Source organism: Mesoplodon bidens (assembly GCF_964165515.1).
Source record: "Mesoplodon bidens genome assembly, chromosome: 11".
Lineage (NCBI taxonomy): Eukaryota > Metazoa > Chordata > Mammalia > Artiodactyla > Ziphiidae > Mesoplodon > Mesoplodon bidens.
The window spans coordinates 91,808,003-91,831,263 of NC_138167.1; the positions used below are offsets into that span (position 1 = coordinate 91,808,003).

A 23,261-nucleotide genomic window follows, 5' to 3' on the forward strand; every position below is an offset into this window, starting at 1 on the left:
TAAATCTCAGTTCTTTTCCCTGGTACTTAGAACTTACGTGCTAGTCTTAATCCTTTACAGTTTTTAAACTTACAACTGTAATTTTCTTTTGATCAAGGAAATGCTTAATAATTTTTTTGTTTGTTTTCTGATCTTAACAACAGCAAACCTTCATTTAAATGCATGCATTTGTCATTTAATTCCATTTTACTATTGGCTGCCCTACGCAATTTTAAAATTCTGACTATATGATAACGATCACAATTTAAACTTCATATTTTAGTGTATAAAGTGCATTATATATAAAATAACAAGGAGAATAGTCATATTCAAATGACAGAATCTCCAATTTTAATATCATTTATATATCATTGCATGTATTATTTATATAAAAGCAACTAAATTCAGAAAAGTCATTTTAAATAAAAAAGATACAAAATTTACAAATAGTAATTAACATATAACAAAAGGTGTATTTATAAATAAGTAGCTGAAACATGAACTTAAATCAAATAGAGAAAATAAAATATATATGAATAGAGTTTTATTTAGGTTTATATGAGATACATGATGTACAATATTAGTTCACATTTTCCTCACAGCAATTTGGAATTTATGAATTATTACCACCTTGTTTAAAAAAAACTCAGATCACACCTGAAAATTTAATTTTAGTCCATGTTTTCAATTTAATGATAAATGTTTAAAACATCTTTAATTATGCTACTCTTTTAGTTATTGTTTAAATAAAAATCCTTGAGAATTTTTTATGTTTACTATAAATTTTACTACTTTGCATATTTTTTTAACAAATCATACTTGGATAACTGTACATTCTAGGGCTCTCTTTTGTTCATATAAATTCCAAGAGGTAAGAAAATCAAGAGTTTGATTCTTGGTTTTATTTTATATTTCTCTTTGAAAATTCTTATATTTAATATTTAAATTATTCACACATACACACAAACACACCACACAACCACACAACATAGTTCCAAGTGAAATACTCAATAAACTAAATTATAAGACTGTAGACTAAAATTGGCAATAGGTCAACATTCAACTGAATAAGACTGAAAGTCTATTTTTTCATGGCTGAATAATTAGTATACTATCAATAGAAAACTGTGGTCCTATGAGTAATATGACACATCACATTCTAAAACAGTATCTAAGATAATACTATTCTTACTGTTTAATCAACTGTATAGCGTTTAGCTATTTATTTTATGATTCTTTAGAATGTGTAAAATCAAAACTGAGAATTTATAGTTTAAAAAATTGTATGATCCCTGTGAGAAGTGTAAATCTCAGCTTAGTTTAAACAGCTCAGACTAAGTGTCAATTTCAGAGATTTCTTTCTATATTTACTCTTTTAAAAATATATTTTTAAGTTTAGTTCTAATATATCTTTAATACATAAGTTTATTAACTGTACAAGAGGAAAAAGTATCAAACGTATGTTAAACGTTAAAACTGTTATTTTAAGGAAACACTTCTTGACCTCATTAAAATAATTAACGTTTCACATTATATTTCACATCCAAGTTATGAAAAAGCAAAAAAATTATCAAAACAAACTACAGTCAATTACATTTTCAGATCAGTAAAATGCACTTGTAAGAGTCTTCCTTCCCCTAATCCAATTGCCAAAGGCATTTTAGCAGCTCAAATAGGTGGTTAGAAACATTCCTGCCATACTTTCTGAAATATACAGGGTTTTTTTTGTTGTTGTTGTTATCCTTTTATGATTTCCCTCTTTCTATAGCTATAAATACTAATAAAGACAGAAGATTACACTCACACATACACACACACATATTCACACATACAGGTACATATGTAATTGGAGTTAATTTTAACATCACTATTCTCAAACTACTGAAACATTATTAGTTGTGATTTCTTTACTTATTTATTTTAGAATCTGAATTCCTTAAAAGACTAGAAATGAAGAATTGTACTACAAGTTAAATCTTTTAGAGACACCTGGGGAATTTCCATCCTAATGGGCAATAAAATCAATAATTTTGATCATTTTAAACACAATGAACAAACAAGTTAATACATTTCATTTTGATTCTTTTGTATTTAAGATACACAATTCCACTTTAAAAGGAAAGACTTTGGTTAAACTGTCTTCTACTTTTTTAATCCTATGGCATTTGACGTGTTTCTAAAATTATCTGAGTTTCGCACTCTAAGACCTGGGTCACAACCTTATTTAGGGACAGGAAATAGTTATCAGGTCACTGAGTGGTCAAATGAAAAAGGATTTGAAATGCTTCAGCACTTAGGACTCCGCTCATTGAAATGATTGACTTCTATGTTGTTTAAAAGGTTGAAGTTTCTTTAGTGGAACTAGTCAGATTATGCCTATATGAATACAGCAATTTTAAGAAAAATCTACAGGGTATAAAGAGACATATTATAAGAGTACCATTGAACAGCCTTATACATTTACAAAAAGGAACGGTCTGTAGAATATGCACAGATATTTTAATTAACAACTTGTCTGAGTCCAAGGCTAATATAAGTTCCTTGGCATTTGAGTGCAATAAAACTAGGGGTAAAAGCAAAGGGAACTCAAAAGTTATTTCTCTACACTGTTTTTCCTCCAGAGTAGACTAATAACCTGTTGTACTATTTAACAGCACACTTTACCATCATATAGGATATTCTTGTATGATAATGATTAACCCAAGCCTGTTTTTATATTCACCTGATGCTACTTCCAGCGAGTACAATCTATCTCTGATGATGGAAACAGGCAAAATAGGGGGAAGTTGGGGCAAAATGAGTATATATTTGATTTGTCATTTAGTACTAGATCAGTTTCCCTAGAATTCAAGTTCATTATTAGAAATCAAAATTATATTTTGCACAGTTTCCAAGGCATGCAGTGTCAGGGATTTTATGCAAAGAGAAGCTTGTGCCTGGAAAAAAAAATTTTTTTTTAATGTATGAAAAGTGATAGAAGAGAATTAAGCCAAAGTATTGCCTGAATAACTCATTTTCTAATGTTTGAAAGCCTAAGGATAGGGCATTAGAAAACTGCATCAGATAAAGGTATTCCATATTTACGTAACTTTTCTATATGGTCACTAAAACTTTAAGAAATAGATGTTTTATTCCACAAATGTTAAAGGAAGCAATCCTATCATTGATAGACAGAAAGTTGGAAAACTGGGCACAGATTTTATTTTTAAGTTTTATTTTATAATAAGAAACTGGGCCATTAAAACTATGTAACCAAAGCTGGAGTGCGTGCATGGGAAGGCCCCTGCAGTCTTTTACAACTTTTCAGCGGCCTCGGTTGTGAACTGGGTTTGCACTCTGCCAGCAGAGCAGCTCTGACCCATGGAGAGCACTCCTTCAGATCAACACTGCCTCGGGCCTTTCTGCTTTCTCCAAGAAGTCTTACATTTCAGGCATCAAGTTGAATTTCTTCTGGAGATGATTAACCCAAACCCATGACAGATTTTTTCCAAGATATCCAACCCCTTATGTTTATTTTATCCTGGCTCTTTTTTGGATGTACTGGACACAAGTAACTTACTCATTTTACATGTTAAAGGGCTGGTGGAGAGCCATTAATTCCCTTAAAAAATGAGAAAATATTTCAATGTGCCGGGCTCTATTGTGTGAGCTCAAATTAACTACATGATTCAAAATTTTAAGAAAGATGTCTGTCTTCTAATATAGAATTTTTTAAAGCATTTCATCACATCTCAAGATAGGGATCTTCTACTTTTTGGGAAATGCATTCTTGTGGTGTATTAAAAAACACAATGTTAGAAGGATCAGTTACTGTTTCCATAAGCCCAGTTTGTAGGGGGTTTCAACTAACCTAAGTCTTGGCACACACAATTTTAGTTAATAGTCAAATAAAAATATATGGAAGGGTCTATTCTCTTTCTCATATGCCAACCCCTGTCATTGTTTCTATTTCTGCAACATTTTCTTCTTATCATGGGTGAGATGAGTTGTAGGAAAATAATTCAGGTGTTTTTACATACTTCTCAAAGTAAAATGTTTTAAACTTAGAGGTGATTGGATGACTTCTTTGGAGATGACTATTAATACATTTTTTTTAAAGGACAATTTTTTCTTCTTTGAGGAAACCATGCAAAAGGGTAAAATTTTCATAGTTTTTAAATAGATGTTTTTTCTCTTAGGATAACGTAAGGTTCCAAATGAAATAGCATTTTTATTATGAACATTCAAATTGCTTTAAAAATATTTTAAATATTAAAACACTCAAATATAAATTATGCATAGAAATAGAAAAGCTTACTAAAGAATATATTTGAACATTTTACTCTTCTAAAATTAATAGAAATATATCAAAGGAAAAAGACATAAAATTAAACTTAAGGGCCATTTAAAATGCAAAGCTTTGGTTTAAATATAGATACTGATAAGACAAGCAGTTTAAGAAAAAAATGTATAAATTCCAATTTAACATTGCATGCCAAGAATAAGAACTCATTTCATGAGACGAAAATTTGTATATAGGTACATGTGCAAATACATGAGAATGGAAGCAAGCACAGCGTGAAACTGGAAAGCAGCTTCAAGGTATTACACCACCACAAACACAAGTAATTCCGTTTGAACATAAGCGTGTCATTCCTAAGTGGCAATTCTGAGAGCTAACAACTTTGAGCTTTATATAAACTTTGAGTTTAGCATTTCGGTGATGACAAAATGTTGACTCTATGGTAAATAAGTTTTAATTTCTTAAGATTAAGTCTAAATATTACTTCTGATGGTAATACAGTAAATTAATTTACAAATAGTACTTGATATAATCTTTTCTCTTTAAATAGGAAAATCTCTTATACAATTTATGGTCACTGGTGCAAAATATCATAGGACATATTTTAGAAAACTTCAAGGGATAATTTTACTTCCGTCTAATATTGATAAACATTGAAAAATTGTTAAAAATTATAAATCTTAGATTCACAAGACTTATAGAAAATCAATTCACTGCTCCATATTAGTTTTTTTATTCTTCTTGAATAAAATTGCAAAATAAATTTTATCTTTACAACACATATATCAATATCTGAATCAAAATATTTTATCTCTAAGTGGAGGATAAAAACTAAGTTAATTTTTATAATTAGATTTATTACTGGAATGTTTAAAGATATCAGTTTCTTCTTTAATTCAGGCTTCAATGGGCTACCTAAGTTCAAGACCTTCCACAGAGTGAAGAAAGAAAATGACAAGAGATAGCATATACATTGGGGGTGGTAGGTTAATGCCAGAAGTGTGACTGATTGACTGACATCACTTTAAAAAGTCTGGAATAAAGCTTCCTATCAAATCTGTCCAGCTAAAATTTTGAGTTGAATGGATCCTTGATCAGAATCTGTATCTTGTCTATTCAGGTACATGCATTTACTGTCACCTAGAAAATCCCTTTCTATGGAAAAATGATCAGCTAAGCAAGAATAATAAATTTCCCCACACGTAAACACACATACACCATACTTTAAAATATAACGTTTCAAAGTATATGGAGTTACTATAATCAAATTCTAACTTGTATAGATTTCATTGTAAATGGCTACTGTTTCTGATAATAGCAATAGCTAAAGTGTATGGAGCTTACTATGCATTAGGTACTATTCCCAGCATTTTACAGGTACTGATTTATTTACTCAACTCTGTAAACTCTGCATTATTGTACCTCATTATACTAATTTCATAAATGAGGAAACAGACACAGAAAGATTAAGTGTATGATACAGTCATACCTGTAGCAAGGGACAGAGCTGGAATTTAAACCTAGATAGTCTGGCTCCATAGCTAACTCTCCTAAGCATTAGGTTGAGTATTGTTTTTTCATTAAAATAATGATTAAAAATCCTACAGAAGTTAATGAAGCTGTGGGGAAAATATGTGGGATGCCACAGTTCTATTAAGCTACTCTAAAATATAAACGGAAACTAGAAATCACTTAGTTTTCTGGGAACACGAAAACATATAGTGACTTTAATATATTATCCATCTCTACTCTTCTACAAAACGTTTCAAAAACTATGAAACCTTAAAATGAAAGGATACTGTTTATAATGATGAGGTTTTCCAAGATCCAAAACCCCACAGCTGGTGGAGCTTAAGTAGGAAATGATTAAATGAATTCCAAAGTGTGCTTAGTAGATCTAAGGGGTGGCTGAGGCAGTGGGACCTAAAGCTCGGATGTGAACACTAAATGAGTTGTAAGTTTAAGTTGGGCATAGGCCAATAATCTGACTTTGAGTCAGAGCAATTGGCAGGAAGAGTGTTTCTGAGACTCCAAAGATATTTTTTTTTTTTAGAGTCAGAACTGTTTATTAATTCAACAAATACTTATTGAATGCCTAGTATAGATGAATCTAATACTGTTGCTAGGTCCTGAAGATGGGAGGAAACAGAAATATGACTAAAAATCGATCCCTGACTTTAAAAAGGTTTACAGTCAGGGGAGGAAATAGATAGGACAGTATTAAGGAGATATGACAAAGGCCTATGGGAAGCTTGGTGTTATTCGGAATGACTTAACAAATGAAATGACATTTATCTGAGTCATGAAGGATAAGTAAAAGTCTGAAACTAGAAAGGTGAGGGAAAGCAATAAAGATAAAGAAAATGGCGTGAAAATAGGAAGAGCAGGACAGTTTTTGGAAAGAACAAGCACTCCATTATAGTTGGGGATATAATTAAGTAGTTCAATATAGTTAGAGAATATTTGGGGGTTAGCGGGGAGAAATGATATAAGGTGGTACTGGAAAGGTAAGCTGGGAACAGTATGTAAAGGGCATTGTATGCTTAAGCCTTTGGAATGTATACTAGACAAAACAGAAGGACATTACAAGATTTTAAACAGGGGTGTGTTGTACGCGGAATTACAGTTTAGAAAGTCATTGCTATACAAGTATAGAAGATACAATTTATAAGATTAAGAGATGTGTGAATATTAGAAAGGAGACCATGACAACATTTCAGGGCAAGAGACATTGCAGGCAATAGCTGATGTGGGGGTAGTGCTTACATTCAGCAAATGAAAAAGAGAACAGAATTAAGAATGATTCTGATTTTTCTCGGTTAAGTGAGTGAATGGCTACCGATGCTATTAACAGAGACAGCGAAAAGAATCAAACAGGTGGGTGGAGTGGAATGTATATAATACACCTCATATTAAACACACTGGGTTAAATTTAAGTGTCTAGAAAAAATCAAAGGGGGAAAGATGGAGATGGATATTTAGTTGTCACTTCCTGTAAACATAAGTTATATGAGAGAATTAGGTGTTATATCTTGATCTTTTCATCACACCCTGGGAATAGGTCTGATTTGTACTTCCATGATGTTTTCTTTTGCTTATTTATGTGTCTCCTCAACTGGACTCAAGGGTAGTTTTTTAAAGACAGAGACTGTCTTACTCATCTTTGTATCCCTTGACCTAGTATAATGTTTGGCAAAGTGAACATCTGCTGTATTAGTAAATAAATATGTGGATTGAATATAGAATAAGGTCAGAGACAAAATTCTAAAGGATATTGCTCTTTTAGGAACAGGAATAGGCAGAGAAGACAGCTAAAAAGGAGTGGTCAGATAACTAGGAGAACCAGGAGAGAGTGGGAATGAGGATGTAAAGGGAGAAAAATTCTAGGGAGAGAAATTCCTGAAGAAATGGCAAGTAGAAGGAGGGCAGAAAAGAGGTTCCTGAGTTTAGCAATTAAGAGGTTAACACGGATTACTGTAATGAATGCAGTTTGAGTAGAATGATGAGAATGTGACTAGAATGTACACTCTGCATAACTTTATGAAAGGACTGTACATGAGATTGTAAATTTCAGTTTATTAGTTTGTCTCCCACTAGGCTGAGCTTCTAAAGACGGAACGGATTTTTACTCGTGCTTCCAGTCTAAAGTACAATAAAAGAAAGCAGAAGCTTAAAAATGTTTTTTTGAAAGCATAAAAAATGTGGAATGGGGGCTTCCCTGGTGGCGCAGTGGTTGAGAGTCCGCCTGCCGATGCAGGGGACACGGGTTCGTGCCTCGGTCCGGGAAGATCCCACATGCCGCGGAGTGGCTGGGCCCGTGAGCCATGGCCGCTGATCCTGCGGTCCAGAGCCTGTGCTCCGCAACGGGAGAGGCCACAACACTGAGAGGCCCGCATACCGCAAAAAAAAAAAAAAAAAAAAAAAAATGTGGAATGAACAGAAGATGAGAAATAAAGATACTGATTAGACTGCCTAAGAAGGCTGATAAGGAAGAGAGAGAGATGGATGGGGTAGTCGAAAAGGAGGTAGCAACACATTTTCAATGGTAAAAATGCAGCTTATTCATATGTTGATTTTAAGAAATGGATATAATAGAGGCAGAAATTTAAGAAACGAGATAGGAGCTAACTAAACATGAGAACATCACCAGATCAGGCAGAATAACATCCATAGCAAGGATGAAAAGTTTAGCCTTGGATTTAAAGAGAGAAAGTAAAATTTGGAATATTAATGGGAATAAAAATAATGATTGCTGCTACATGTTGAACATTGGGCTAAGCAATGGTTTGGCTACTCACAACGACTCTATGGGATAGTATTATTCTTATTATTCAATAGGTGAGAAGCAACTTAAATACATTCATACCTTGTGATTGCCATTTCTGTGCTTTTCCTCTTACATCTCCATGTCTACTGTGTTCACCCTGGTCCAAGCTACCATCTCTATGCTGGCCTACTGCAATGACCTTCTAACTGGTCCTATCATGTTCACTCTTGTTTCTTTTCTATCTTCTCTCCACATCACATGTTCCATAATCATTACACGAAGAACACATCTGACCATTTCATCTTTTGCTTACAAGGACTATTGTTCTTGGAATACAGAAAGCCAAATCCTCAATATGGACTAACATGGACAAACTAAAATTTCTCTGTTCCCTGCCAACTTCTCCAGCTTCACCTCATTCCTTGACCTCTGGCCAAACCAGCCTTCTTTCAGTTCCTTTAATGGCCCAGTCTACCCCTGTCTTCAAAGTCTTTCATTAGGCCCACACTTTGGCCTGGAACACTCTTTATCCACAACTTCTCCCTTTGTCTAGTTACTCCTACCCAATCTTCAAATTCATCCCAAGTGTCACTTCTTCCCTCATCCCTCTGGCTTAAATTCATAATAAGTTCCCCTTACTTTTCCTCAATAGAACTTTACTCATTTGTATCATTATGCACTTATATGAGTATTAATAAATGTCAGTCACCCTCTCCCCTGCTCCTGTCAGATAGTGAACCCCATTACTCATGGGCTGTGTTTGTTTCATTCACCACTGAATCCTCATCTTCTTGTATAATGCCAAGCTCATGGTGGATATTCAATAAAGATGTGTCAATAGATTAAACAGGAAAGACAAGGAATTATGTCTGAATTTCCATGTTCTAAAGGCTAGCCCATTCTAGTATCTTCCAAACATTTTTATTTAATTTATCCAGTGATTTTATGTGGTATGTATTATTTGCTCCAATTAATTAATGAGAAAATTAAGTATAGAAAGGTTAAATACCTTCACCAAAATTACATAGGTTTGGGCTGGGATCCAAACTCAGTCCTAATTCCAAGCTAGTTTTGTCTTTCTGCTGGGGTGGAGATAGCAAAAATAGAAGGAACAGGGGAATGTAAGACTCAACAAAATAAAAAAAAAAATTCCTAGTTAAGTGATTTGATGCACAGCTTAAAAAAAAAAGTATAAATGTCATTGATACCATGTCTATAAACATAATAAACTCACCAGAATTTAAAATCATTGTTAGATCTCCTGGACTAAGTCAATGTTTATTTAGATTTACCCACATACTCGTCCTTCTTTGCTCTTCATTACTTTTTTTAAATTTGTGAATTTATTATTAAATGCTTTTAGAAACATCTCTGATGTCCCAATTTTCAAGATTTATTTCCCTATTATAGGTGGGACATTTTCCATTTTAAAAAAAAATTTTTATTGGAATATAGTTGATTTACAATGTTGTGTTAGTTTCAGGTGTACAGCAAAGTGAATCCATTATACATATACATATATCCACTCTTTTTTAGATTCTTTTCCCTTATAGGCCATTACAGAGTATTGAATAGAGTTCCCTGTGTTATACAGCAGGTTCTTATTAGTTATCTATTTTACATATAGTAGTGTGTATATGTCAATCCCAAACTCCCAACATATCCTTCCCCCACCTTATCCCCTGGTAACCATAGCCGTTACTCTGTTTTGTAAATTAAACAGAGTTTAATTTACAAACTACCGCTGTTTTGTAAATTTTTAAAAAAGGGTAAAAATGATCTTCATTACTTTCTATGTCTCTAAGAGTTCATCTGAAATCCTTTTCCTTTTACCTGAGGAATAATACCCTTTAGTATTTATTTTAGACTTGGTCTATTGGTGAAAAATTCTGCTTTGCTTGTTTAAAAATGTCACTGTCTTACCTTAATATGTTTTCATTTATTAACTTTTATAAAAAACAGGACCTTCAATGGGTAATTTCAAAAACACTTAATTTAGTCATTTTAAAAAATCAAATTTCATCAATGTTATATATGTGCATGGCTTTAAAAATGGAAAATAATAATCCCCAGATCTACCCCTTTCCATTCTCAATTTATACTCTAAAGGCAACTACATTCAGCCATATTAGTCTTTTCTTCCACTGCTAGCCTGTGTATATCTTGATGTTTTTATTTTTGAAAATATTTTATATTACTTATTGACCTCACAAAATAAAAGATAAAGATTTAGCCCTTTTACAACACCTCTACCATAAACACATATACCTCATCTTCCCACTTCTTAGACAAATCATAATTTTTGGTTAGATGACCACTTAGTGTTTACCTATTTATGACAATGTAAATATCATTTATAGCTGAGCCACATAGGGTACTGTAAATACCCTATATGAGCCATAAGGGAAGGGTTATTAGCTTGTTCTATGGTTTTCCTCTAGTTGCAGGGAGGTGTGAGGATTTAATCCTCAGGTCAAGAAACTGTTAGAATTTAATCTCTACTGAATTCAAGATCAGTGAGAATTCAGCTGTACCAGATCAAGCCCTTTTACATCATTGTTGAGATTGTTTATTGAGCTACAAGTAACCAATATGGATAAAATGCAACTGAACCAGAGAATGGAAGCTAGTTATATATCCCCAAGTGGACTCAGTTACTAGCTGGTCATATACCAGAGACGACTACATGACTAATTAATTATAAAAGCTGCTGGGATCACCAGAGCTGATGGCTTCCTTTAACTGAGATTATCTACACACTCATAGCCTCGACTTGACTCTGATGCCCACACATTTCCTAAGTGCAGAATGACTAGGGCACCAGGTCCTATGCCTAGGTGTCACAATGTCCTCACTATACTAAGCATGCTTTGTAGTCTCCTCTCCTTTGTCCTTCCTTAAAGCTAAGTAAATTTAGTGTTGTGTGAAGCCTACCATGTTTCATGAATTTAAGTGTTGATTTGAATTCAAAACACACAGCTTCTAACAGAAAAAAAAAAAAAGCAAAGCAGTTACAGATTACATTTCCTTTCTTGTATAACTTTTGTTCCTAACATTTAGTTATTTAATTTTTTACATTTAGTTTTCTATGTACTATCATTAGTGTCCAAATTCTTTGTTAGAAGGATATGTCTACTATATATTCATGAATTAGCCTTGTACACACATATCAATAGGTCACCCCAACACTCTCTTCCTAAGGAGTATATCTCCTATCAAATATGTTTGAGCACATCAGACAATAAAAACAATTTTTTTTTCCCTCAGAGAGATTGCTCATGATGTTTTCAGTCACCATGGAGTATTTATTCTCAAAACCTGTGTGAGCTGTCATCCTGGGATCTCTCTTCACCATCATTGTAAAGGTTCCTTTGTCTGGTTCTTTTGCTAGATCTCATATATTCTTTTTCATGGTTTAACTCTTCATTTTTGTGGAGTGGTTCCTCCAGTAGCTTCCTGAGCAAGGTTGCAAGGGAGATAAATTAAGATGATATGTTTTTATATTTTTAAATTTTATTAATAGTTTGCCTGTTTATAGAAGTCTAGGTTGAAAATAACATTTCCTAAGAATGTTGAATATACTCTTCCATCATCTTCTAGGTTCTAAGATTAATGTTAGGAAGTCCAGTGCCTTTTAGATAACTGATTCATTACATGTGATTTGTTTGTCTTTCTGGAGGACTTCTAACCTCTTTCCTTTGTCCCTGGTTTGATGACATTTTCTAAGATGTGCTACAAAGGCTTTATATTCATTCCTTTTCCTAACATGGGCCCTTTTGATCTGGAAACTGGAAATTCCCTTAGTTTCGGGAATTTTTTGGAATGATTTCTCTGACAATTTCCTTCAATATATTTGTTGTTGTGTTCTCTCTTTCTGGAACTTCTATTAGTTATCAAGGTTGGACCTCCTGGACTGAGCCTCTTTTCTTTATGTTCTCTCTCATGTTTCTTATCACTTTGTATTTTGCTCCAGCTTCTGGGAAATTTCTTTAACACTATCTTCTAACTTTATCTTCTGCCAATTTTTCATTTCTGATATCATTTTTTTTTATTTACAATGAGATATTTTTAGTTCTCTGAGCTCTTTCTTTCTTATTATAGCATCTTATTCTTATTTCATGGATGCAATTTTTTCTTATGTCTATGAAAATATTCATGGTATTTTTGAAGATTTTTTTCGCCTGAAGTTGACTATCTATGTTTGTTACTTTTTCTCTATGTTCCTTAAAAGTTTCTTTCAGATGTTTAAGAATCATCATTTGTGTGCTTATATTTAGAGAGGGAGTCTATAAAATTGATAAGAAACTGTACAAGTGAGTGACGCCTATCATCTTAGGGTGACCTACCTGAGTCCTATATTGGAAACACTTGATATCAATATTTAGATGTTTCCTCTTGGACTGTTAAGAATCTCCAGAAAGACTCCTATAATGTCTTTCCTTAAAGTCAAAGGCATGGTGCTATGGAGTAAATGTCTGTTTCCCTAAAATTCCCATATTGAAATCTTAACTCCCATTGTGATGGTGTTTGAAGAGGGGGTCTTTGGGAGGTAATCAGGGTTAATTAGGTCATGAGAGTGGGGACCTAATGATGGAATTAGTGGCTCTGTAAGATGAAGAAGAGAGATCTCTCTCTCTCTCCACGTGTGCTAAGGAAAGGTCACACGTGTACATAACAAGAAATAAGCCAGAAAGAAAGCTCACCCCAGGAACTGAATCAGTTGACGTCTTGATCTTAAACTTCCCAGACTCCAGAACTGTAAGATATAAACTTCTGTTTTTTAAGCCACCCAGTCTATGGTATTTTGTTATGGTCACTAGAGCAGGCTAAAAAACGTGATTATCAGCCTTCTGGTAGCTAAGCAGGGGAAGGGCTTGTGGCCTTGGCATTTAACATGAATACCTACACTTACTCTTCTTAGTTTTAGCAAGGTGCCAAGGTTTTTCCTGAATCCAGAGACTCTGTTTTATCCTATATAAAGAATTAAGTTCAAGAATTTTTCAAGAGTATCCTAGACCTATTTATTTTATTACCCTTTTCACCCCACTTCCAGAAGCCCTAATATCATCAATTCCTGAAACTTTTGGTTTGAGATAGTTCTCATATTTCATTGCTAGTTTAAGCTTTTGTTTTCTATTTACTCATATATTTTCTAGTCTAAAAAAACTATAACTATAATGCCGTTGCCCCTTCCTTATATTCTCATGTTTGTTAGTATGTGTCTTTAAAATATCTCCCCTGAAGTTTTAGTGAGGGTTTTCAGATCCATCATCTTTACCTGGAAGACCTTAGATTATCACTTAATTTTCAAAACATCACGAGAAGTAAAGATTTGTGTTCCCAATTACAGATGAGAAAAACAAACACAAGGAGCATACTGCTAATGAGTATTTATGCAAGATTCAAACTGAAGTCTTCTCAGTCCAAATCCATTGTTACTTCATTACCTCATGTAGCCTTCTTTAGATAGAAAACTAATGTCCTTGATGATGAACTTTCTAAGATATTGTAATAATTCTCCAACACCCTGATAGGATTATCAGCCATCCCAGAAATATAGGAAGTGTCCTAGGTAGCAAGTGAATAGGCAGCTGAAATGTGGACAGAAAGGTTATTTTCAGGGAGCAAGGGACAACACAGTTAAATAAAGGGCACCATAGGCTTCTCCCAGAGCCAATCTCTTTCCCCATTTTCTCTGTGAAGCTTTGGCTCGGGAATCCAGATGTCATCCTCCTTCTTCCTTGTGGCTGTACAGAGAAGCAGCAGGTAGAGAGCTGGGTGGCATGAGTGTCTTCCTTTCATTTCTGAAGAGAAAGTTTTGTTGGGTATAGACTTCCATGGTGGAACTTATTTTCTTTTAGCACTTTGAAGATATCATTACATTGTGTAATAGTCAGCTTGAGCTGCCATAACAAGATACCAAGGACTGAGTGCTTAAACAACAGAAATATATTTTCTCACAGTTCTGGAGTTTGGAAGTCCGAGATGAAGGTGCTGGCAAGTTTAGTTTTTCAGAGGCCTCTCTCCTTGGCTTGCAGATGGCCACCTTCTTACTGTGTCCATACATGACCTTTCCTCTGTGAATATGTATGTGTCTTTTCCTCTTCTAATAAAAATATCAGTTCTACTGGATTAGGGCCCCACTAATCTGACGTCATTTAAACTTAATTAACTCCTTAAAAGTCCTATCTCCAAAATAGTCATATTAAAGTTTAGGGCTTCAACCTATGACTTTGGGGAGCAGCATGATATATAACAATTGTCTTCTGACTTTCATAATTTCTATTAAGCAGCCAGCTTCATTATTATTGCTCCTTTGAAGATAATAAACTTTTTTCTCTGGCTCTTTAAAGAATTTTTCTCTTTGTCTTTGGTTTCTTAGTGCTTTTACTATGATGTGCTACAGTGTGGTTTTCCTTGTATATATTTCCTTTGTAGTTCATGGAATTTCTTGAATCCATAATTTGAGGTTTTACCTCACCTTAGGAAATTCTCAACTATTAACTCTGTAGACATTATTTCTACACCATTCTCTCTTACCTTTCCTTCTTGAACTGAAATTACACGTGTGTTAGACATTTCTTCTGTATCTCACGTCTTCTCTTTTCTGTATTTTTCATTCTCTTTCGTTTCATGCTTCAATTTGAATATTTCTTTCATAGCTATTGTCCTGTCCAGTAATTCTCTCTTCAGTTTTGATTAATCTGTGGTTAAACCCATACAGTGAGTTCTTTATTTCAGTTGTTGTGCTTTTAATTTATAGACTTTCCAGTCAGATATTTTTATAGGTTTAATATGTATACTGAAATTCTCAATCTCTTCTTCTATATCGTTAAAGTTATTATGTATGTTTAAAGTCTTTATTATCTGAAATCTTCTTGGCTCAATTTCTGTTGTCTATTGTTTCTCATGGTGTTCAGTGATGTCTCATCTCCTTCTATGCCTTTTTTTCTATTGTGTGCCAAAAATTATATAGGAAAAAATGTAGAGATAATTTGAAGCTTGAGACGATGTTATCTATTTTGGGACATAGTTTATGTTTGTTTCTGGCTAGAGGTTAGTAGAAAGTCTATTTCCAGTTCACGTAGACTGGTGACATTATCAAAAGCTTTGCTCAGCTTCTCAGCTCTTGGGATGTCCTTCTTGGCTTATAATTCTTTACTTACTTGTTAGTTCTCCAATGACGTCAATTAGCTTTTTTAAAACTACATTTTCCAGCTTTTAAAGTTGTTCTTGGAAAGAAAGTTGGTTTTAATTAAACAGTCCTCTATTTCCACAAGTGGAAACCCTCTTTTATTTTTAATAAAAAATAAACTAATAATACCTCACAGCCTACATATCATGATTATTTCAAAGAACTCTAAAAGTTCTGAGATCCCTTTTCATTTTTGTCCATATACACATCATATATATATGAAACATATACAGTCTATATGTCAATTATATATATTATATATTTGTATATGATATATGTAAATAATATATACACAAGACATATATGTAAATACAAATATATACTTTGGAATAGAATATATACATATTATTATGACTGAATTTGGGTGGAAATTAGAAAATACAAACTATTTACTACTGATGTAGATAAGGAAGAGTTTAATCAGCTTCTCTCTGGCCCTGGATTGCCATTCCCCAAATCTCACTTATCCATAGACAAATACTTTTTTAAAAACTGCAGTTTGTTTTATGCTTCACTAGACTGAATTCCCTAATCAGATTTTTTTTGTTGTTTTTCTGTAGAAAGTTGAAATGATTCCAAACTTTTATACTACTAAATGGTATGATAGTGCCTAAAATGTATTTAGGGAGTTTTGATTATAAGCATGTCTCTTCTTAAAAGAATACCTTCAGGTAGTCTTTGGTTACCTGCATTAACCTGTGGCATTTATTTTACCAGTTCTTAATACCTAATAGTGTTGGCACTATTAGCAAGTACTCTATATAGCTATGGAAATACAAGACCTACTATAAAACCACATACAGAATGTGACTCTGTGCTCTAAGCTGACATTAAAAGAAAGTGTGAGAAGAACATGCTTGTAATCATACAGTAAAAATTACCACAAAAGAATATGGTTTGATTAGAAATGCTCTGAAGTAAAAATTATAGAAATTGAAGTCTTTTTTTTTTTTTTTTTTGCGGTATGCGGGCCTCTCAGTGTTGTGGCCTCTCCCGTTGTGGAGCACAGGCTCCGGACGCGCAGGCTCAACGGCCATGGCTCACGGCCCAGCCGCTCTGCGGCATGTGGGATCTTCCCAGACCGGGGCACGAACCCGTGTCCCATATGTTGGCAGGCAGACTCTCAACCACTGCGCCACCAGGGAAGCCAAGAAATTGAAGTCTTTTAATGACTTCAATACTCAAAAATTTAATACAAAAATATTTGAACATCTATGATATATAAAAACATATGGTATGTGTGAATCTTCAGTTTTATAAGAAGGGAAATAGAAGCATGTTAGTGATGACAGCACCAAACTGGGAATTATGAAAATCTGACTTTAAAGTGAAGTAAAATTGTCCCAGGGATTAGAGGAGCTAAGACTGAACCTACCTCTCTGTGAAGGTTGATGGGCCAGATCCAATTATTTTCTTGGCTTGTCTAGCTTCCTTCCTTGGCCAAAACCAGAAGTCCAAATTTGGCAGTGGGCTTTAGTAGTAGGAAATTTAAGTTTCAGCAGATTAGGGCAGGGAAGTTATTTAATTTATGTATAAATAAAAAGAGGAATAAATAAAACAAAAATATAGTGTTTACTTTTGGGCTGGGTGGAGAGGTTCTCATCTATCTGAAAATTAAAACAGTTGATTGAAAATATGGTAACTCCTAGAGTTTAAAAGATTTGGTACTTAATAGTGTTAGGTGATCATAATAAAATTAGAATAGATAGCATCTAAATATAGGTCACAAAACAGATATTTATCACCATGTTGGCACTGAACTGTTTCTTAATTTATATTAATGCAAGCTATAAGAAAGGAATAAAAAACAAAAATATTAGTTTCCCAGAGGTTTGCCTAATATAATAGTCTTTTTATTTTTTCTTAAATTTTTTTTTTTTTTTTTTTTTTTTTGCGGTACGCGGGCCTCTCACTGTTGTGGCCTCTCCTGTTGCGGAGCACAGGCTCCGGACGCACAGGCTCAGTGGCTACGGCTCACGGGCCCAGCTGCTCCGCGGCATGTGGGATCTTCCCGGACCGGGGCACGAACCCGTGTCCCCTGCATCAGCAGGCAGACTCTCAACCACTGCGCCACCAGGGAAGCCCTTCTTAAATATTTTGATTATAAGTTTGTATACATTTCAGGGTTACCCAAGAACCTTTGCTCTTCAATGTCTATATTTTGTTATATTTTTGTTAGCTTTGTTTTGATAAAGAAATTATCCCCATTTCCCTTCAGCCACTTACTCTCTGTATGACCTTGGGCAAGTCACTTATCAAACTCTCAAAACCAGTTTTCTCTGTAAAATATTGACAGTTATAATACATTCTTAAGAGTTTCTGAGAAGACTGAACCAGAGAATTTAAATAAAACTCTTAGCACAGTACCTAGCAAGAAATACAATAAATACTACCAATTGCAAACAAGACAAACAACAACAACAAAACACCACACCTATACTTTAAAAATGACTGTTGCCAAAGATTACAACTTTTGAGCACTTACTATGTATTTATACTGTGTGCTTCAAGCATTTCACAAGTAGGATCTCATGTAATCCCCAACAAGTAGGTACTATTAATATCCAATTGTACAGGTGAAAAAATAATGCTAAACAGGGAAGTTAAATAATGTCCCCAAGGTCACAGAGCCAATAAAAGGTAGAATCAAGATTCAAACTGTGTTTGACTAACTCTAGAGTCTACACTTAACATCCATTAAGCTATGCTTCTTCTTATATCAGTGATAGCCATAGAAGAGTGACGTAAGGGCTCCAAATTGAACATTTGAAACAAAAAAAGGAGACTTGGTGGAAAATACTTAAGGTAATAATTTAAAAATGTTTTACATTCTAAGGCAAGATCAGATATTGAAACTTAAGTAGAAATCATTGGTGATACAGATTAAACCAAGACATGTACTGTACATTAAATAAATATAAATAAATAAGCAAATAAATCAAGTAAACCAGTGTTGAATCTGTAAAGTGCTCAGACTCTTAAATTGCATATCATAGGAAAAACTAACTGACATCTGACACATGGCACATGTATGAGGTTACCCTGAGAACAGGTGTGGTCAAAGATTCTTCAGCCTTAGGTCTGAGTTAAGGGTCTAATGGGTCTTAAGGGTTAAGGGCAGCTAGACAAAAATTGCCAGCAAGTCATGAATATAGCAAAATATAAAGATATTTTGTAAAACATGGTCTGTTAAAAGGATATAACTTACCTTATATCATTTAATATAATTTGACATTTCATATTAAATATTCCCCATATGTAAGCATATTTTGAAATTTCATATTAAATATTCCCCATATTTAAGCATATTTTAAATCCCAGACCAATAGAGTATATCTACCATCCTCTCTGTCCTGCTAGTGATATCCAGATAAAGACAAAAAAAAAAAAAAAAAAAAAAACCAAAAAAAAAAAAAAAACAAAGAATTTTAGTACAATTTATAAGAGGAATCATGAAAATCCCACATAGGCAACATTGCAATGTGAAGTATTTTTAAATTTAGGTTTTTTTCATCAGTTATTATAAAATATATGTGCAGTATAGAAAAAATATTCAAATAATACTATCATCTAATTCCAACAAAACCAAGAAAATTATTACAAAGCCGGCATACAAATATGTTGAGATACTGTTCCACATAGAGTCATTCAATCTAAACCTACAGTAAAATTTAATTCTGATCTCCTTCACTTTTGGGGGTAAGATACCCAATTATTAATTTTATTTGAATTTTTTAAGGGAAAGCAAAGTTTTTCCAATGTTTTAAAATTAGATTGTGGTGATTTTAATTAGATTAAAATTATATTAGATTTAGGTTGTATAACTGTAAATATATTAAAATTTATCAAATCACACTCAGAACAGGTGCATTTTATACTATATAAATTGTATCTCAAAACACCTGGTTTAAAAATGCGCCCTCCACTGGGAAGCTGTGGTTAGTCAGGTTGCTAACTTGGAAGCTGCCTGTCCTTTGTGGCCAGTCAGAAAATAAAGAGTATGAGTCTAGGAGGTGGATGAGGCCAGAGCAGCAGTTAAATATAACATGGGGTTCAACGTGGCCAGCAATAATCAAATAATCTTTGACTTACTCTTTTCCCCTTAAAAAAGGGGACAGAAATAAACATATTAGGGAAAATAATGTTATTCTACAAACAATCATTTTTGCCAAGCCCATTCTTTCAAAAAAAAAAAAAGCCTTAAAATAACTATTAGTCACTAGAATATATGGTACATACATAAAGACCATTCAGTGAAATTAATGACATGCCAAATGTACTTGAGGTTTAAAAATAAAAAGTAAACTAAACACATTTCATATGGAGGAAAGAAAACAAAAATGCACATTGTATCATAAAGTGTATACAGAAATGTTTCACTTTATTTCTATCACTATTTGAACTTCTCCTGGCATATTTTATTTTAGTATACAAATCAATAGATATACTGTATACATATATACTATTCTTGATGGTAACATATCTTTACCTTTCATAGGATAAGAGAAAAGGTAACAGAACAGGTTGGGATAGATTTCTTCTTCCTGATTCTAAAGTACATGCTAATTTAAAGGGCAAAAATGCCCCAATTTTCTTTCTTCCTAGGCATATCCCTTCTAAAATAACAGTACTATACTACTTAAGAGGTAATATCTGTGGAGTTGTTATTGATTTTAGCAGAATTTCTACTCTTCCTTTCAAAAACAGTGAAATGGTGAAGTTAAGACTGTTACAAAGAAATGAGCCCTGATTAAAACTGAAGCCTTATTTTACACTGAAAATATTTTTTAATTATATTAAAATACTAATCCATAAACATTTTTTGCATTAATTTTGATTTTTTACACCTTCACTGGTCATCACATTTTTAATGTTTTACTATGGAGAATTTTAAATATTAAAAAAAATTGGATGGTAAAACAAACCTCCTTATACCATCATCTACTGATCTAACAATTTCAATAATTTGCCAGACTTGCTTTACTTATCTTTCTATGCATATTTTTATTACTATATACTTAAAGAAAATTCTAGACCCAACGTCTTCCACCCCTACATACTTAGTAGGTATCTCTGAATAAATTAGTAGCTATCAAATTTTTCCTTAATTGAGACCTTACTGAATAGAAATTTAAATTAAAATGTATCGATTTCAGTCATGCTATAATGATGCATAACTTTTAAGATTTATTTAAAATGTACAGAAGACAAAGTATTAAAATTTCTGAATAGTTCACTTCCATTCAAAATATTTGACTCTATTTTCTCCTATTAGAAATTACAATCCAAAACTATAGGCAAAATTATGACCATTTTAATATTAAAGATAAAGCAATAGCAAACTTGTTTTAAGTCATATTTGCTGCTCTATTACATTTAAATATTCCTGATTACTAATATAAGTCCATAATTGTTCTGAATACTGAAATAAGGAATACAATCTGCCACTTAGATATGCAGATCCTTTACCCAAGAAGTGAGTTGGACAAGCTTCAAATATAGTAAAATATTTAAAATTCCAGAGTTTAATTCATAATGTTTAATGCAATTTGTATATATTGGCAGTAAATATATTAGAATGTCATTTCAACATGTACTCACTTCCATTGATATAGGGTGACATTATCTGTCAGTGTAAAATTTAAATATAATTAGCAACACCGATGATACAGCATTATAAGGCTTTTCACATAAAAATACAAAGAATTTAAATTTATATAAGCATTTATAGAAATACTAAACTACTATGCTAATGAATCAAGACACCAAATTAGTATTTTAGCTCCAAGAGCCATATTTTGACTTTTACTTAATTATATTTTATACATAATTTTTAATATATGTACTTTAGGGCTAATGAGGAATTTTAAAATTTGCTTTAAATACAATTTTCCATCTTTTTTACTTTTCTATATATCTGTGATTAAATCATACCTTCAAAGTAGCCATCTCTTTGTGGCTGTGCTTTCTTTGGTGGTTTTGCATCAGATACTTTATTTTCATTGTCTTTGAATAATGCTAGGCGCACAGTGGGATCTAGACAAAATAAAAATAAGACAAAAGCTCAGCTCTGGTTTCTTCCTTCTCTGAAATCGTTATACATTTTTTATAATAATATTAAAAATAATAGCCATTCTATAAAATTCTGTGAAAATGATTATGATGTTATCTTAAAAAGCTTTATAATATGAAAAAGTAACCAACAGTTATATATTCTTGGTTATCTGATTAAGCATATAGCCAATACTTTATATACAGGGCAGAAATACTAATAATTAGAAAAAATTTATATTAAAATTTTCTAGTTATGGCATCATCTTTTTACTTACAGAGTTGTTTTACTCTTTATTATTTTAGCTCCTTTGTTAAATTCCTGACATTTCTGCTGGAATAAGGTAAATTTTCATAAATACATGTAGATAAAATCTATTGTTACAGGAAAAACCATATACCCTATATTTTTAATTCTCTAAACTCTAAGGAGCTAAGACATAGGAGATGGAAGACAAGTAATGAGATAAGAAACAGATAAAATATAACTTTCAATAGTTTTATAGATAAATGAATGATTTTTTGTTTGCCTTGATGTATGATATTTTACATAATGAAGATGTATAAATTCTAAGTAATTTTATAGCCAAGAGAATTCTGAATTTATTAATTTTACAAAATAAATAGAATCATTGTAAACGTAGGGGCCTATAATTATTTTTTGATAATAAATGGTTCTATGGAATATGAAATTAGGGAGTTAGTGTGGTTGAATTAAGACAAAAGCTTTTTGCTTGTTGAAGAACTGTAAGAAAAGAAAATAGTGAAATAAGTAACAGGGAGTAGAATAAGGAGTGGGAAGTTCTGCATTTAAAGTAGGTAATATATCTACTGACATTGTACGACACTGTATGTCAATGATACCTCAATAAAAAAATAAATGAAGTAGGTTAACATAAAACCACAATTCAGGGCAGCATATATTTTATTAATATCTTACATCATTTTGCAAAAAGAGACTTTAAGAATCTTCGATTACTATCTAGTGCAATAGAAGTGAATATGCTAAATGAAAAAATAAGATTTAAAATATCATAAAACCCAAATTACATATTTTAATTAAAGGCTAAACTAGCACGTTTTTTAGAACGTGAATTGCAGAAGAGTATCTGCAGAGTTATTTCTCAAGCATGAGCACACTGAAGATTTCCATTAGTCTTCCAGTAATAATTTACCCTTGCTAAGCATGATTTACATGTTTCAGAGAGATTATATATTTCAGATTAGGAAAGATATTGGTCAATATTTGGATACATCTCATAATTATAAGTGACCTAAGGTATTATAAGAGTTGGGTGCTTCTATATGAATTCAATATGAATTATCAATAAGAATAATAAAAAAAACTCTGTCTATATATTTAATTGAATAAGTATTATATATCACTTAAGTCATTTACAAAAAAAAATAAACGACATGTTAAAAAGAACATTAGTCAGTCAGGGAAGGCAGATTATCATGGGTTTACATACTCTGTGATATCTTAT

The 23,261-nt window shown here is 32.7% G+C and overlaps 1 protein-coding gene across 1 annotated transcript in view; it reads right to left on the bottom strand.

Moving 5' to 3' along the window:
• Positions 1-23,261, bottom strand: part of LRRIQ1 (leucine rich repeats and IQ motif containing 1) — a 187,279-nt gene that overhangs the window by 37,814 nt on the left and 126,204 nt on the right. The window contains exon 24 of the mRNA XM_081249779.1: positions 21,658-21,759. Within this exon, the coding sequence (XP_081105905.1) occupies positions 21,658-21,759 (102 nt within the window). The remainder of the gene's footprint in view (positions 1-21,657; positions 21,760-23,261) is intronic.